We start from the raw sequence: 18,253 nt of genomic DNA, 5'->3' as shown, positions 1-18,253 counted from the left end.
TGTTTGTTTAGAAATTACGACATAAAACAAGATAAAATTTAATAATTTCATGATAAATAATTAAAACAAGAATAACTCTACATGACAGGATATGTTAAGTTAAGTATTGAACCTTTAATAGAAAAGTACAGAATTGTTTATCTGAAAGTGATTCGTTAATGGAGACGATTCGTTAATGGCAACCTCACTGTATCACAAGACACACCATCCATGCAAGTTTGGTGAAGTTAGTACCAGTATCAAGCATTCTGGGAGTATTCATTTGCCTAAGCAATACACGTCCCCTACCGGTTTGTAGACATTTGTGAAAACAATGCACTGTTATGCAGATTATCATTTCTTACCGTCCTCTGTACCCCGTCAATCAACAGACCAACCCGATAACGAACCCGATTGCAATTAATATACAAAAACCCTGTCGATTAAATTTACAACACAGTGCTTGACACTATTTTACAGAACATATGTTTGTTAGAAACAATACAATGAATGGTCCAAGTAACGCACAATTTTATTACTGACTACATTGTACACACTTTCCTCGTTTATCCAATACACACCGAACCCGATAACGAACCGAACATAAACAAATTGGAATATAAAAACTTAAATTTTCCGAAAATATCTCAACCAGACGCTACAGAAGTGTAAACTTGATCTGTAGTTTGACAATTTGAAGCTGTTCAGCAAATTTCATATTATTCCTCAAACGCATAAAGAAAAAAGGTGTGGAAAACTGAAGTGGGATAGACAGAGGGACGGACGGACGGACGGAGTGACGGACGCAGAGGAAGGCTATAGTCCCCTCCGGTGAAAACCGGTAGGGGACTAATAACAAAGATCTTAAAACCTTAACCACCTCCAGCATCCAAAACCGATGGCTCAGATTCAGCGTTCATGCCTGGCTGGTACATCAGTATCATAAGACCCACCATCCATGCAAGTTTGGTGAAGTTAGGACCAGTAATAACTAAGATATATTCATCGGAGGGCACCTATTTCAAAAACTTTAACCAGCTCTAAAAACCTTAACCTCCTTCAGCTTCCGAAATCTATGGCTCAGATTCAGCATTCAAGCCTATCTGGTGAATCAGTATCATAATTAAGACACACCATCCATGCAAGTTTGGTGAAGTTAGGACGAGTAGTAACTTAGATATTACTATCAAGGGGCACCTACATCAAAGACTTTAACATATCATAAGACCCACCATCCATGCAAGTTTGGTGAAGTTAGGACCAGTAATAACTAAGATATATTCATCGGAGGGCACCTATTTCAAAAACTTTAACCAGCTCTAAAAACCTTAACCTCCTTCAGCTTCCGAAATCTATGGCTCAGATTCAGCATTCAAGCCTATCTGGTGAATCAGTATCATAATTAAGACACACCATCCATGCAAGTTTGGTGAAGTTAGGACGAGTAGTAACTTAGATATTACTATCAAGGGGCACCTACATCAAAGACTTTAACATGCTCCAAAAACCTTAACCTCCTCCAGCATCTGAAATTTAGGATTCAGCATCAAAGTCTTTCAAGTCCATAAGTAGGTCCAAATGCATCATCCATGCAAGTTTGGTGAAGATAGGACAAGTAATAACTTAAACACAAGACCTGCAACAAAAACTTTAGCAAGATTCGGACACCGACGCCGACACCGACGCCGGGCGTATAGCATAAGCTCCTCCAGTCCTGACTTCGTCTCGGTGAGCTAAAAACATATTAACATATCATCAATCAAAGACTAATACAGACAGAACATACATGTATTTACAACCATTCGAACATTTTTGTCCACAGCCAATTTGTCCGGATATAAATCAAACGAATTTAAGCTTCTTGGTATCTGTACATGTACATGATGGAAAGTGTGTCTGTAACTCTGTTATTAAAGCAGGCATGAATTCACAATACGAATAAAGCACAGAGCGTATTAGAGATCTGTGCTTTCGTCAGATTGATGAATTCATTAAAGTATTTGGTTGCAATATTATTTTCGATTGCTACCAGGGTATATATACCGGTCGAGAATGAGATGGCATCAAAGGGGCATGGTCACGATTTCGGTCGTTGAGACGGCGCGTCAAAGGGCGACGGTGTATCATGCGAATTTGCGATAGCGCGACGGCATGTTGTGTATACACGTGGTTGCTTGGTTGATTCAGCATTCGGATATTTTCTGAATTGTCGATTGAAATGACATGCAACTTATGGTGCCTGGGTAAAGGGTTAACGAGATCACAGCAAAGAGGAGAGAAGATAGTGTTGTTTACACTGAGCCAAATACGACGTTGCGTTTCTGACGGGGAGGGGGAGGTGTAAATATGGGATATATGTTAACTCTACTGTATAATCTAATTGATTGGATAGTTCCATTTAAAAACAATTTCACATTGAGCAGACAAATGAAAGCTCTAATCTATTTATCTTTTTTTGTAATATACCTTGACAGGTACTGGTGCACTTGAGCTTTCAGGTGAGCTAAAAATTTGATGGGACATCCTACCGTACTATTAACTTAGAAGAAAATCAGTTAATCCAAAAAAATTAAACTTGATCAATTATTAATGATCATAAAACATACACCCAAAATCAGTTTTGTCTGTTAGCATAAACAAGAGGCCAATTGGCCTTAACGGTAACCTGAGTAGCATACACAAACTTGTCACGGAGCCTCATATATTCATCTAATTAATTAGGTTTCATACTGGAGTAGAAAAATTATAAATTTGTAATGACGACCACATTTCAAATAGAACTGTGAAACCTATAATTTTGGTGAAAAACTAAGATCTGGTCAACAAAATCATGAATTCAGTTTTCCTTTCAGGTGTGTGGGAGTAAAGAAGATAATTTTTTAACGTTATATGCATTAACATCTATACATCCATTTTGGCCCTGTCCTAGAGTCCATCCTTGAGGGGACATGAAAATTAAAAAAGAGGACTTCCTGGTAAACATAATTATTAGTCAGTTTTTTTAAATACAGATGTGTGAGAATAGAAAAGAAAATTTTTAAACATTATATGCATTAACACTATATTTCCATATTGCTCCCCCCCCCTTCATGTCCTGAACCCCTGACCAAAGGGCCATGAATTTCACAATTTAGGTAAAGAAGATTGTGGATATCATAACCATGTATTCAGTTTATTGCCCACATGGGTGGGAGTAGAGAAGAAGATTTTTTAAGATTTAAAACAGTTTTACTATATGGCCATATTGGCCCCACCCTAGAGCCTGAACACCTAACAAAGGGGTCATGAATTTCACAATTTTAGTAGAGGCCCTCAAGGACATCATAACCATGTATTCAGTTTTTTGCTCACATGTGTGGGAGTAGAGAAGAAGATTTTTTAAGATTTAAAACAGTTTTACTATATGGCCATATTGGCCCCACCCTAGAGCCTGAACACCTAACAAAGGGGTCATGAATTTCACAATTTTAGTAGAGGCCCTCATGGACATCATAACCATGTATTCAGTTTATTGCTCACATGTGTGGGAGTAGAGAAGATTTTTAAATATTTAAAACAGTTTTACTATATGGCCATATTGGCCCCACCCTAGAGCCTGAACACCGAACAAAGGGGTCGTGAATTTTACAATTTTGGTAGAGGGCCTCATGGACATCATAACCTTCATTTAGTTTTATACAAATATATATGGGAGTAGAGAAGAAGATTTTCTAAGATTTAATACTTTTTTACTATTTGGCCAAATTGGCCCCACCCTAGAGCCTGAACCCCTGACCCAAGGGTCATGAATTTCACAATTTTGATAGAGGGCCTCATGGACATCATAACCTTCATTTAGTTTTATACAAATATATATGGGAGTAGAGAAGAAGATTTTCTAAGATTTAATACTTTTTTACTATTTGGCCAAATTGGCCCCACCCTAGAGCCTGAACCCCTGACCCAGGGGTCATGAATTTCACAATTTAGGTAGAGGGCGTCAGGGACATCATAATCATGCATTTAGTTTTTAAAAAATATATATAGTAGTAAAGAAGAATATTTCTAAGATTTAATACATTTTTACTATATGGCCATATTGGCCCCACCCTAGAGCCAGAACCCCTGACCCTGGGCCCATAAATTTCAAAATTTTGGTAGAGGGCTTCATGGACATCATAACCATGCAACTGGTTTTTCCCTCACATGCGTGGGAGTAGAGAAGAAGATTCTTGAAAATTTGACTTTTTTTGCATATTTGACCCCGCCTGTGGCACCCCAAGGACGGTAGAGCCATGAATTTCACAATTTAGATTCTTCTTACCATAGAGATGATTCACACCAAAAATGGTAACGATTGGCCTGGTAGTTTTCAAGAAGAAGTTAAAAATGTAAAATTGTTAACGCAAGACGCACAGACGCACGACGACGGACGAAGACCAATTGCAATAGGTCACCTGAGTGACTCAGGTGACCTAAAAACAGTGTGGGAAATATGCAAAGATAGAAATATGGAACAAGGGGTTACACTACATGCATGTGCCAAGAGCTATGGACCAATTAATGCAAGTTCACAAGTCAATAACAAGACAAACATTGTTTTAGTTTAGATTTTAATGATGTCATAATGAGTCAACAGTCCCCAGTGATCACTTGGAAATCTTCCGCAAGACTTGACTTTCTCTAATCCAATCAGCTCAAAGTACACTGGTTTGATGGTGCCTGGATTTGAATGTCTCAGATAAAGTCGATCAAAGCGGCACCGAGGCTTGAATTTGTCAAACACTAAGTTGGTATTTCTCATCATGTCCCAGGTATATAAACACTCCTTTCTGGATCCTGTGGCCTCCCAAACATCACACATGCCCCCTGGTATTCCTCCTATGGCAGAGAGCTACAAAAAAATACTATATATAATATAAAGTTCTTCATTCTGAAAACTCAGCTTTTAAATGCGGAGATGAAGATGAAGGATCATTAATGGAGGTAATTAAGAACTAATGAATGAGATGCTGAGTTACAAAACTTTCACCCCTCCGCTTCATGTTTGCCAACGCTATTACATGTAATAGAAAAAAGTCTTAACGGCCTAAAACTCTTAAAAATACCTCCTTGTCCCTCAAATTTAGGTCCCCACCAAAGATCACATTTTGACTGGCAGGTTCTGCCTTGACTGCTTCAAAACATTGCTTAAGCTGCCTCTTCCTCTGATCTCCAAAGTCCTTGGTGCTCTCCAGATGTGAGGTCATCACTGTAAATGGCTTTCCCTTTATTTGACACTAAAACAAACAAAATTTCCAATTTGATTAAAATGGAAATTCATGCAAGTTCTGTAAGAAATTGCATACTAACACCATTAATGCACAATTCTAAATCTGGCACTTATTCTGTCATTACATGATACTTGTACTAATATAATGCTTTAAATATAAGAAAATAGGAAAAAAATCACCCCAGTATGGTAAAATTTGACTTTAATTTATTTTTATACTTTGAAACTTGAGTTCAGTTGAAAGTTTTTCAAAGTCCTGAGCAATTGTTCTCTCTCTCTCTCTCTCTCTCTCTCTCTCTCTCATCTAACTGTACCTGAACACTCAGCAAGTTTCTCATCATCACTGTATTCTCAAATGGCTGTATTTCCTTCCCTTTAAACACGACCTGCCCATCTTTTAACATGATTGCTGTGAAATACTCAGTGGACCCGCCTGAAATCACCCTGTATCCAGTACAATTCTGCTGGAGGATAGGCAAGGTCACCGGGGTCACCTCTTGAAGTAACACTGCCTGTGGGTTTTCTCTGGAATTTAGTACAAGTATCTGACATTGAAGAAAGAATACAAAGAACACAATATCCCAAAGAGGAAACTTGATGAAAAACTCTTTCCTTGAGTTAATATATGTATTCAAAAATTAGATCTTTTTCATGTTGCCAAAGCATTATATTAAATACACTGTATTTATTCATTTTACACATTATATTAATAAATTGCATTTAAAATACAAGAAGTGCATGTACATTGTTATCTGACACAAAAATAGGCTTATTAGCAGTACTAGTATGTGTACTAGATATTCTTGTCCCGTACTTCGTTTTCAAATATAAATAAAAATGAATCAGATTTTATTTAGATTGATAGAAATAAATATTGAATGCAAGAACTTTCTAATATATTGGAATTAAATCTCCCATCATCCTGTATATTTAACCATTAAAATCATATTCAGAGATGTTAGTTAAACTACAAAATACATGTACTTATAACTTTACTTTTTGATGATATTACAGATTTCCTTGGTCCTCTTCTCGGCACTTGGCATGTCCAGCCCGTCAATGTTCCAGCTGAGTAGTCGAATCCTGTGAGGTTCTGGATCATCATCTGCCCTGCAACAAAATATACACAACATGGTTAAGCACAATTAAGCACTAAGCAATGTCTGACAATTTACTAGAACTAAGCAAATACCAATTTTCTGTACTTCTGATCTGACATTTAAAGAAAGCTGTGTTCCAAATATGCCAAATAGAATCAACAGCTAACTGTAATGTCTTTACCAGATGTAAATTCTTTGATTAGAAATAATGACAATATTAACTAAGAAACAATTTGGATACAGATTTACAATTTAATTTGCTTGGATGATGCTTCTGGGTTGGCAGACTCTGATAGCCCTCTTTTTGTCCCTTGGTTCTGAGCTGTGGCATCTTGGTTTGACTCTTCAAAGAATGCATTTACGGCAATCTGAAAAGAGTCCCAATGGTAAAATCTTTGCTTAGGTTAGGGTTAACTTGTCTTTTCAAGATAGGTAGCACATAACTCCCTTGGCTTGCAAAGATGGCAGATGCATTTGTAGATCAATGGGAGAAAATTTTGGTTCAACAGGTTGGGACCAATTGCCCAAATGGGATATCATAGTCCGTTTGGGATATAATAGCCCAAATGGGATATAAATTTTAAGTGCAAAAAACACAAATTTTTGATTTTAAAGTTTTTGATTGAAATCTGCATTAATGTGAATCAAATGCAACAACTTTTGGTTAAGAAGTTTTTCTGTAAGTCTATAGTTTATAAGATTGATCCACAAGAAGTTTTGGATATACTGAGGGATCCATCTTCGTAATAGTACAGTTACAGAAAAAGTTGTTTACCAAAAGTTATTGTATTTTATCTATTCTAATGCGGATTTATATCAAAAATTTCAACATCAAAATTTTTTATTTTTTGCACTTTAAATTTATATCCCATTTGGGCTATTATATCCCAAACGAGCTATTATATCTCATTTGGGCGATTGGTCCCAACCTGTTAAAGTTATTGGGGGAAAATTTATGTATGATGTTATATCTATAATTTATATAAATTACAAAGCAACATAGGATGCATGCATGTTTAGGCTTTAAGTTTAATTAAGTTACTGGTACTCCATTTGCTGAATTTTTTTCATAATATATCCCGTCTGGAGGTGTAATTATTATAAAATCCAAAACTGTCATTGAATCAACCAAAATTACAACACTGTCATTGAATCAACCAAAAAATATCTGTTCCCATATGGATTACTGACAAAATCTCTTACTACGTAAAGGCAGCACAAATTTCAAATTCGTTCAAATTATCCCGTATCTGATTAAGACAATTCTGCAGTAACCTAACCTCGACATTCCAGTTTCTGTCCTGTAAATAAAACATCGCAAGAGCCGTGTCAGTCCCCGTGATGTCTGCAAAACACTGACATCTTTTTTCACACTCAGCAGCACTTGGCAAGTTTTCATCTTCGTTATCCTCAGACATTTTCCGCCAAAAATCGAACTTCCGACGCTAATGGATAAAGCGTACCATAAATGCATTAGTTAAGTCGTACATATAGTCTTCGCCACAAGTGATATGTTTAGCAGACTAAACTACCGTTAAAGTATTTTTTTGTTATTGTATAATAGTTAATGGACTACAGATTAATCCAATCTCCAAAATAATTTGTTAATTATCGATGCACTGATTAGAGCTCTCTGTGTTGTGTGCTATCATATGAAGAGATCTGAATTTTAATCAGAATGTTTTACCTACCGTTGATATTATATTAAGACGATGGACCACCATTACCATTATATGTATATATACCTTTGCGCAGTCACAGTGAAATAGTCTGTACTCGATATACTCTTCGACATATAAGAAAAATTTGACCATGATCCAGCTTCTGGTCAACAAAGATATAATTAAGGATCATTCCATGAGAGTGTAATTATGTTCAAACCTTAATTCTTTAGCACATTAAAAAACATTGAGATATTCAAAGATTCATGGCATAACTTGTGTTAATTAAAAGTAAAGATTTTAGCATGAAAATTTTGATTTCTAATGCCATGCCCACAGTTGAACACAAAATTATAACAAACACAGATTACATTTCACCTGACTTTATTAAATTTATTGCACATGTCAGGAATCATGGGTCAAATCATCTAACTGTTAAATAAATTAACATCATGAACTGAACAACAGTGCACACTCATGTCAAGTATCTGCTCTAAATTCACAGACATTTCAACAGCACACACATTCACATGTAACAAAGATTAATTAAGTCACCCATTACCAACGCATGGGAGTAAATAATGTACTTTCAGGACAAACTAAAAAAAAAACAAGTAGGGAGACAGGTAAGAGAGAGAGAAAAGAGAGAGAGATGGAGAAAGAAAGAGTGACAACCATTTACCCAAACATGATACATGTTTTTATTTAAGAAAATAACATGGTGCTGTGTTTTGAACACAGAGGTTTTGTCAAGCGAAGGTTTTCTACAAAGCCATAAAAATATGTAAACAAATCGTATGGTGCCATGAAATTACCGGTTCATATTACACATTCTTGAGTGTATCAGATCCATCAATTGTAAGAAAAAATTGGAGAAATGAAAAAAAAAAATGGACAACTCAAATGTGGCAAGGAACTGATCCCACATAAGTTGAAAAGATCTGAAAGTGTGAATCTTATATTAAAAAACTGTTTCTTTTTGTAAACAGAAGCTAGTTAAATATCTATTCAACCTGGGAAATGTTGATCTTCATTAAATAAACTATATAATCCATGGTGATTTTTCAAAAATCAGTTGTTGAACTGTCAACACCTACTTTCTTGGTATTTTTTTTTTTGGTAATTGGATGACAGACAATTTTCAACATAACCTCAACCTTAATTAAATACACAGGTAACATCTTTCCAGTACAATGCAATATTCATGTACAACAAGTGTATGAAAAATGACCTGATAATTGCCTGAAAAATGACCTGATAATAGTAGTCCCCTCCCCTCCCAAACATCACCCAGTTAAAAGAATTGCACACCACATTTCCTAAAAAAACACATTATAGGTAAATAAATGATAAACATGGTGGAAAAGAAACAATTATGCACTTTGAAACATGAAAAGGTTTTTGATCACACTTTTAGATAATTTGGCAAACCTTAAAGAAAAACAAACAAAAAAACACATTACATTGAAGATATTGAAGCACTTCTATGACTGGCCAATCCAAATGATGAATTGATTGTATTCTCTCTAGGAGAGAAGCTAGCTAATGTGACAAATATTACAAACAACACTAGCACATCTATAATACTGCAACACATTTGCTTCTTCTTCTCTTTTGGAATTGAGAGCCTACTGATTTCCAATGTCATGGTTTTTGGGTCAAGATTTACAAATTAGATACCAAAACTTTTCAACTACAGATTTATTTTTCTTCCCCTTTACATCTGCACCAAATCCAAGTTGTTTTTTTTTCATAATTCTCAAAGTGGACAGTGTTAATGCAGTCAACCAACTCTATGACCACTGCCAATATTTTTACAACTGAAATACGATCAAGGGTATTTCAGTGAAACCAAAATAAACAACGTATATTTTCTGTGTGTGCATCTTTTTTTGGCTCCATTGAGGATTCTCCCACAACAAATATGTCTCACAATTAAAAATACAAAACATCTCACACAAGGGAAAACAAAAATATAAAGGTTTATATATCACAAACATATGTAACCTCCTCATCATCACCTCTACATACATGTAAAATCTCATCACTGACACCTTAAAATAACTCCCTCAATAATAAAATCAGCTATTTAAAAAATCCTCTTTCACTTTCACTTTCAAAGACCATCACCATCTTCATTCTTCCAGAACAGAGCTACATATAATCTCAAGTGCATTGGCATGTGCTGCTTGGCAAAATTACGTCCAGTCGCAATCTTCATCGGAAAGGCTGAGTCTCAAACACATACTGCCATATACTGTCAAAACACAGAATCAAGCTATCCCAGTTACGGCCCACTAAAATGATGGCTACCACTAGAAGAGCACTGGACAGTATCCGAGCCCTGAAAGTAAACAGAAAATTAATTCAGTGTTATTTTGAACTCTTAAATGTGGCAGTTCTAGGAAGTTTATCTGCATGCTTATATCTTACAAGTAAATTTAACATAAAATCATGAACAGCAGAATCATCACTTGTCTTTTATGTGCAATATAAGACACTTTTACCACAATTTCAAAAGAATTATTTCAAGTGTGATAATATTTTTTTCTTGTTAATCAACAGATATTCCATTCATTTGAAAATACATGTACCTTATCACTAACATGCATAATATATATATATATATTTGGCTCAGAATGAGAGCAAAGAAAAATTTAACCTACCAGTACTTATCAAGTAAACTATCAAACATTTCAATGAATCTGCTCATATAATACCTTGTGGTTAAAAATGGAGCAACGAGATTGGCGGCAGTGGAAACAACAACGAGAACAACGGCCACAATGGCTAAAACGACATTGATCAGTTTGGTCAGGAGTGTCCGAAACGTGACGTTATCCACCATCTCCATGGAGATTATCTGCTGCTGCTGCTGTTGCAGCTCCATCTTTGTAATCTGAAATCAAGGGTGATAACTCTAAAACATGTGTCTCAAATGTCAAAATTTTGAACCAATCAATGAACTGCTTATATCATGATTTTGTTTTCATTACACAACTTCTTGATATTTTATTATCCTGGCTTACTCGTGTCTGACAGTTTTCCACGTTGTCCTGAAGATCTGTCGTCCTCTCGTCTAGACGATACTGAATCTTCTCATCCATGCTCGTTATATCCTGAAAAAAAATAATCTTCAAAATGACATACCTGGTACTACAGAGTACTTGCAAAATTAAACTTCAAAATGACACACTACTTGTTACGGTATTTAAAGGATTGTCTCAAATCCTTTAACAGCTCGGAGTCAGATTATTATTGTTCTGTGACAAAGAAAGTCAGTATGAATAAGTTTTTATCATAACATTTTTAATTACTGGTGTCAAATAAAAGACTCTTGTAATCAAAGTTTTATAAGCCAAAAAATTATTGGACATGGAACACCACAATCTGACTATAATGTTATGATGTGAGCAATTGGTTTGGGCTGACATACCAGTATATTGAAAATGAATTTTTCCAATAAGATTTATACCCATTGTATGATGGAAAATGCCATCTTATTTTAATTCATCACTTCTTGGATTTCATTGATATTTTATGCTGGCAATGATGATTTATTTTTGGGAGTTGACTTTGTTTTTGAGAGCAACACATGCATAAAGACACATAATTATTGATTAATCAAAAAAGTCTTCTTGCTGCTCTATGGTTTGATATATAAAAGTAATACACATGTATACAGAAAGAATATACAAGTATTTGCATATAATCTAAATAACATTTATATATTGAAGAAAATTTTATTTACTATTCAATTTTGTTAGTACAATGTATATTGAAAACTGAAGATGAGAAAGATATTTTCTGACAGTCTAGATCTCCTCTTAATATACATGTACTTTTAATATCATATTCCTTCTAAAATTACCTTCCTATTTTGAAGTGTAACCTGCAAAATCAGTTCTACCAGTAAAATGAAAATAAACAGTCTAAGGAAAATAAAGTGCTTTTCAACTTTTAACAAACCTTATGCTAGAGATTTAGAAATCAGACTCCTTTAACCCAAACTTTTGATACAGAAAAAATCTAACAAACAAATTTAAGGAGGCTGGTAGTCAACACAAACTAGTGGGTATTGTTTTTTTATACAAAAAAACACATGTCTCCCCTTCTCCCAAAGGATTGTAATATGGGGCAAATTTAAAAAGTGAAAAAGAATGAAGTCAGCTATATGTTAGATATCATCCATATATGATACAGTTTAGAAAATGAATTAACTTGAGACACAAGATTGGTCAAGGTCAAAAATTATGAAGGCGTGTACTCCTTCTCAATACCATCTACCTATGTTCCAAGTTTGAAGCCTTAATGTCAAAAGGTATCCAAGTTACCACCCAGACAAAATTTAATTATTTTTTCTTAATTTGACCTTGAGTAAAACAAGGTCAAGGTCAAATATTAATCAATAGTACACCTCAGTGTATTATAATTGTTCTTTGTGTAAAGTTTGAAGTCCTTCTGTCAAAGAATATTTAGGAGGTGAACAATGAAGTTTTTTCTAATTTGACCTTGAAATAATTATTTTAGGTTAAGGTCAAAAATTTTGGTAAGGTTGAACTGGACTAACTACCATCTGTGTATGATACAAGTTAAAAGATTGTATGATTAAGGAGTCTTGTGTTATGGTCCGGACTATATTTTTTATAAAACGCTTGACCTTGAAGAATAGGTCAAGGTCAAAAATTTTGATGGCGTGCACTTCTTCTCAATACCATCTACCTACGTTCCAAGTTTGAAGTCTTAATGTCAAAAGGTATCTAAGTTACCACCCAGACAAAATTTAATTATTTTTTCTCAAGTTGACCTTGAGTAAAACAAGGTCAAGGTCAAATATTTATCAATAGTACACCTCAGTGTATTATAATTGTTCTTTGTGTAAAGTTTGAAGTCCTTCTGTCAAAGAATATTTAGGAGGTGAACAATGAAGTTTTTTCTAATTTGACCTTGAAATAAAATTTTAGGTCAAGGTCAAAAATTTTGGTAAGTTTGAACTGGACTATATACCATCTATGTATGATACAAGTTAAAAGATTGTATGATTAAGGAGTCTTGTGTTATGGTCCAAACTCTATTTTTTATAAAACGCTTGACCTTGAAGAAGATAATAGGTCAAGGTCAAAAATTTTGATGGTGTGCACTTCTTCTCAATACCATCTACCTATGTTCAAAGTTTGAAGCCTTAATGTCAAAAGGTATCTAAGGTACCACCCAGACAAAACTTAATTATTTTTTCTCAAGTTGACCTTGAGTAAAACAAGGTCAAGGTCAAATATTTTCAATAGTACACGTCAGTGTATTATAATTGTTCTTTGTGTAAAGTTTGAAGTCCTTCTGTCAAAGAATATTTAGGAAGTGAACAATGAAGTTTTTTCTGATTTGACCTTGACATAAAATTTTAAGGTCAAGGTCAAATTTTTTGGTAAGGTTCAACTGGACTATATACCATCTATCTATGATACAAGTTAAAAGTTTGTATGTTTAAGGAATCTTGTGTTATAGTCCAAACTCTATTTTTTATAAAACGCTTGACCTTGAAAAAGAAAATAGGTCAAGGTCAAACATTTTGGTGGCGTGCACTCCTTCTCAATACCATCTACCTATGTTCCAAGTTTGAAGTCTTAATGTCAAAAGGTATTTAAGTTACGGCTTGGACAAATTTGGATGAAGAAGAATAAGAATAAGAAGAACTAGAGCAAAGCTCGTTGCAAAGCAACGAGTGGGTCTTCCGTTAATGTCGGAAGTAAAGCTGGAAGTTCCTGTAAGAAGCAAAGCTCTTGAACCAATAACAAGAGTAACTAAAAGATGAAAAATAATCGAATTATTCCTGGTACGACTTAACAAAATCCGAATTATTTTAAGTACGACTTGACAAAATCCTTCCTGATTTCAAGAGCGACTTAACAAAAAAAATCCGAATGTGTTCAAGTACGACTTAACAATTATTTTTGGTAAGAGTTAACTTTACTTTGAACATTACGCTATTTTTTAAACCAAGGACGCGGAAACAAAATTTCCGGAAAAATCAATTTTTAAACCCCAATATCTCTTTAATGCATCGTCCGATTTTAAAACGGATTTCAGTGTTAGATTCAGCTTGATAAGTTCTATAAAACACATATTCATTTTTGATTTGATCAGAAAATTAATTTTTTCGGAAAATTTGTTTCACTTCCGGTTTCGACCGGAAGTGACGGATTTTTATTTTCAGCCTTATTGCACATGTAAATTGCCAAATTCATAACCACAGAAAATTTCAAGACTCTATCTTAAAGCGTTTTTGAGAAATGACGCGGACAAATTGACTTTTTTTTAAGTTTAAAAATGACGTAACGTCAAAATGGAAGTGACGTTGTTATGGAAACTTTAACATCTTTGAGGCATTATAATTGCACATAATCCCTGAAAGTTTCCTACAAATAAGTTGAAAACTTTTTGAGTTATGAAGCCGAAAAGGAGTCAGAAAAAAAAGAAAAAGAAAAAAAATAATAATAAAAAGAAACCGAAGAATAACAAGAGGGTCTTCCGTTGGAAACGGAAGACCCTAATAAGAAGAATAAGAAGAAGAAGAAAAAGAAAGTCGACAAAAACAATATGTCTCCCCTTTGAAAGGGGAGACATAATTATTAATTTAATATTTATTATTTAGTAGAGAAAAAATTCAAAAATTTTTGGTTTTAATTTTGAGCATTTTCCTAATATAAATTTTTACAGAGCTCATACCGGTACTCTACAGAAGATCAATACAGTCTACAAATGGCCGCTATCATCCAGCCCTCTTAATTCAGCCATCAAATAATCCGATCAAAATAGAAGTCCATGTCCTGTTTATATATCACTGACCTGTCTAAGATTGGAGAATTCGTTTTGATTTAGTTCCGTCATGTCGTTCATCTGTTCCTCTAGACGTTCGTACTTAAACCGTTCCTCATCAAACACCTGTTTAAGGGCCGCCAGCTCTGTGCTGTACCACCTCTGTAATCAGAACGACCCAAATCAGCAATTAAAGTAAAATCAATTTGTGAATCTCAGTACATGTACTTAACTTCAAACATTTTTCCTTTGCATTAAGATTTTCCTATGATTGTATTTGGCTTAAAAGTGTGTAAAGATACCAAATATTTTAAATCAGTAGTTTCTGAGTGTCAAAACAGAAATGGGTGACCTTTTTATCACAATTATCATTCATTACATTTGTATTACAGTACTGATCATTGCAGTAAATATAGTAACAATGTTACAGTGTTAATGAGGCTGGATGTTTTATCTAATGGTCCAATAGTTTAACCTTGATCCTCACTGTAGACTTTGCTGACCCGTGTTTGACCTTCACTGTATTAACCATGCATGTTTCTTTGCTAACCCATGTTTGACCTATACTGTATTTACACAGTTTCTTTCCTGACCAATATTTAACACATCTGACCCCTATTTGACCTACACTGTACCTTGCACTGGTCCAGTTCCTCCGTGAGTCTGGTGACTGTTTCCGACAATAGTTTGTTGCTCTCCTTGACCTGCTCCATTTCCTGGAGGATCGGTTCCAAGGCCGCCTGTGTCAGCCCCGGGAACTGCTGGGACGTGTTCTGGGAATTGGACAAGGGACTACTCTGGATCTCAAAGTTTGAGCCGGACAAAATACTGGAGTTGTCATCTTCTGACGGATACTTAAAACTGAAAGTAACCTCTAAAGTGAAAGTACATTTCTACAATTGTACATTTTTTTCTCTTATATGCCTAGTAGATGCATGCATGCATATTAATTATTTAAAGAATTAAAGAAAGATCCCTTTTTAACCTGGTTGTGTTAATTTCTAAATTTGCTAAAATTAAATCTATCAGTAAGTAATAATGAAAGCAGAAGAAGCTGTCAATCCAATACTTATACATTTACAGAATGCTGCTCCAATAACTTTAACTACAAATGCACAGTAACTCTTATCAACTTGTAAGAGCTTTTGCTGTAGTCATTATATACATGTATGTGCCAAAATCTAAAAATAATTTTTATAGGTTGTGGGAGAGGTGCAAAAAATATTTCTACAAAGCAATACAGACTCGGACAATATAAAGTCACAACCATTAACTTATTCAAAAAACAACGCCCTACAAAAATATCCCAATTTTCTCTAAAACCTACCCAAATTAACACAAGGAAAAGAAAAGCTGTATGGAATAAGAATCAAATCAACAGTTTTGGTACACTCATATAAAATCAAAATACAGTGAGTTTAGACGTATAACATTCCTGCTTCTTTTGGTTGAGATGAGGTGAATACACTGAATAAGATGCCCATGCTGCTGTAACCATCACCCAGACAAATACACAATTTTACAATACCCCTATCACTCTAGAAGTATATGGTGAGAACATGCAATATATTCTGAGAACATGCAAACCTTTTTGGAATATATTAACAGTGTACATGCAAAAAAAAAAACATTCAAGATTTTTTTTTTATCATTATTCTTTGCCCCTGTTTTCTTCCAAATGCCAGCTCTTATCAATAATTTTATTTCTGACAAAGAAATTAATATGTGGGTTTGTAATTAATTAAAAGAGCTCATAAATAATTCTATGCATAGATGATTGCTACAATTATCAAAATGAGAGCATACAATTCTAGATAATATTTAATACAGAGATATCTGAGAGAAAAATTGATTAAAACAGGTCATGCAAGGTAAATGTAGATATTGGGTTGTTTGTAATCATGTATACAGGACAAGATGCAGAAGCTCATAGCATGCAAACAAATACCAAACAAAAATTGAAACAAATGTAATATGACTCAAATGAAGACAAAATCTGGTCAACAAAACCAAAAAAGAAAACAACTTGCAGGTTTTCATTCAATATTAATATCATATTTCCTTCTTTTCTATTTTTTTTTTGTTAAGGATGACTGAATCTTAAGGAATTATGTTACGGATGACTGATTTTAAGGATTTTTGTTACGGGTGACTGATTTGTGCCTTCCTTTGATGGAATAGAAGCAGGAAATGACATGTACCCAATCAGATACCTCGCCGGCAGGGTACCCCCATGTTGTTTATCTCCCTCGGTCCCTCCCGCCTCTTCTAGTGACTCTGAAAAAATCACCACAACAGACCTAGTTATAAGATCATTTTTTAAAAATCTAAAACATTATTTTGATCATGCAATATAAATTCGTTTCAGAATTGCTTTTTGATTGTGTCAAAATTTCATGAATTTCTTATTTTAAGAAGTATGTTTGATAACGAGAAGACTCCTTCCTCAAATTGGCACTGACATACATATATTTTAATAAACTTGATCTGTTACCAGTACATGTATGTGTACTAGTCCTGCATGTACATCAGCACATCATTTACTTACATGTAACTAAATCAATCAACATTAGCTGCTACTTGTAACATTATACATGCAATTGACTGGAGTGCTACAGTATGAATTTTTGAGGCCACTTTTATTTATATGCATTGTCATACTCACTTATTTGATTGATGTTATCAGCACTTCCAAATTTATTCTTGATCAAGTGAGCAAACTCTTTTGGCTTTGCCATCATAGTGCTGTAAAAGAAGAGAATTATGTAATGCAATACCAGCAAAGTTCTGTTCAAACAAATCTATTAATACTTTATATTTAGCCAAACCAACTGGGTGATTTTAAGCTCTCTTTTATGATTTTGTAAAGAATTATTTTTTCAAGCGTACATGGAATATTTTTAATGTGAAATTCATGCACAATCAAAATAACCAAGATGATACTGCCTGGTCTTAATTTAATTGTTACCAGTCTACATGTAGTTCAGTAACATTGGTGAAATGATCTTCACAAGCTTTAATTTTAGTAAAAATGATAAAAGAATTTATTTTTTTACTGGAAGTTAATTTTAATAAGTCAGTAAAAATTATTTTGGTCATTATTTTAGAAATGTCTCATTTTTGGACACTGCTTACTTCCAAGATATTGTTTCACATTGAAGAAATATGTGTTTTCAAAAAGAGGCTTATATCATAGTCAAGAAGCTTAATTTCAAGAATTTGGGATAAATCCTCACACCAAGTCCTGTTAAAAATATAAGAGTTTTATATATCTTAAAATAAAATGCCATCAATACCATCTATAATGACACCATAATATTTTTTACCATTAACAAACTTACTCTTTGGCTCCTTTAATGTTGCCAACTACACCCCTGAGAATAAAGAAAAGGAAAATCAATAAAAAAAATATAACAAATTAACAACAAGTAACAAGTCATTAGTATTTT

General features: G+C 34.2%; 3 protein-coding genes across 22 annotated transcripts in view; all 3 read right to left on the bottom strand.

Moving 5' to 3' along the window:
* The window catches only part of LOC109618389 (tyrosyl-DNA phosphodiesterase 2), a 32,483-nt gene extending 32,098 nt beyond the window's left edge, over positions 1 to 385 (bottom strand). Inside the window, exon 1 of one of the 3 annotated variants that reach the window (XM_066084477.1) lies at positions 345 to 385. The gene's annotated coding sequence lies outside the window, so the exon portion shown is untranslated. The remainder of the gene's footprint in view (positions 1 to 344) is intronic. The other 2 variants (XM_066084476.1, XM_066084479.1) reach the window with 2 other exon arrangements.
* Positions 386 to 4,554: 4,169 nt separating this feature from the next.
* LOC105325443 (tyrosyl-DNA phosphodiesterase 2) lies at positions 4,555 to 7,795 on the bottom strand. The gene is made up of 6 exons (XM_011425003.4): positions 7,611 to 7,795; positions 6,580 to 6,698; positions 6,227 to 6,340; positions 5,545 to 5,755; positions 5,067 to 5,237; positions 4,555 to 4,852 (listed from the first exon to the last, which is right to left on the bottom strand). Exons 1-6 carry the CDS (start codon positions 7,746 to 7,748, stop codon positions 4,565 to 4,567), a joined length of 1,041 nt encoding a protein of 346 aa, XP_011423305.3. The 5' UTR covers positions 7,749 to 7,795; the 3' UTR covers positions 4,555 to 4,564.
* A 563-nt stretch (positions 7,796 to 8,358) lies between these two features.
* Positions 8,359 to 18,253, bottom strand: part of LOC105325444 (transmembrane and coiled-coil domains protein 2) — a 28,972-nt gene continuing 19,077 nt past the window's right edge. For 16 of the 18 annotated variants that reach the window (XM_011425004.4, XM_011425015.4, XM_011425011.4 and 13 more), the window contains 8 exons: positions 18,146 to 18,178; positions 17,470 to 17,549; positions 17,006 to 17,081; positions 15,440 to 15,665; positions 14,835 to 14,966; positions 11,021 to 11,110; positions 10,712 to 10,890; positions 8,359 to 10,335 (listed from right to left, as the gene is read on the bottom strand). In XM_011425004.4, coding sequence (XP_011423306.3) covers positions 10,209 to 10,335; positions 10,712 to 10,890; positions 11,021 to 11,110; positions 14,835 to 14,966; positions 15,440 to 15,665; positions 17,006 to 17,081; positions 17,470 to 17,549; positions 18,146 to 18,178 — 943 coding nt within the window. In that variant the 3' untranslated portion in view covers positions 8,359 to 10,208. The remainder of the gene's footprint in view (positions 10,336 to 10,711; positions 10,891 to 11,020; positions 11,111 to 14,834; positions 14,967 to 15,439; positions 15,666 to 17,005; positions 17,082 to 17,469; positions 17,550 to 18,145; positions 18,179 to 18,253) is intronic. The other 2 variants (XM_011425012.4, XM_034473865.2) reach the window with 1 other exon arrangement.

Source organism: Magallana gigas, chromosome 5 (genome assembly GCF_963853765.1).
Source record: "Magallana gigas chromosome 5, xbMagGiga1.1, whole genome shotgun sequence".
NCBI lineage: Eukaryota > Metazoa > Mollusca > Bivalvia > Ostreida > Ostreidae > Magallana > Magallana gigas.
This window is presented reverse-complemented; position numbering and strand designations above follow the sequence as displayed.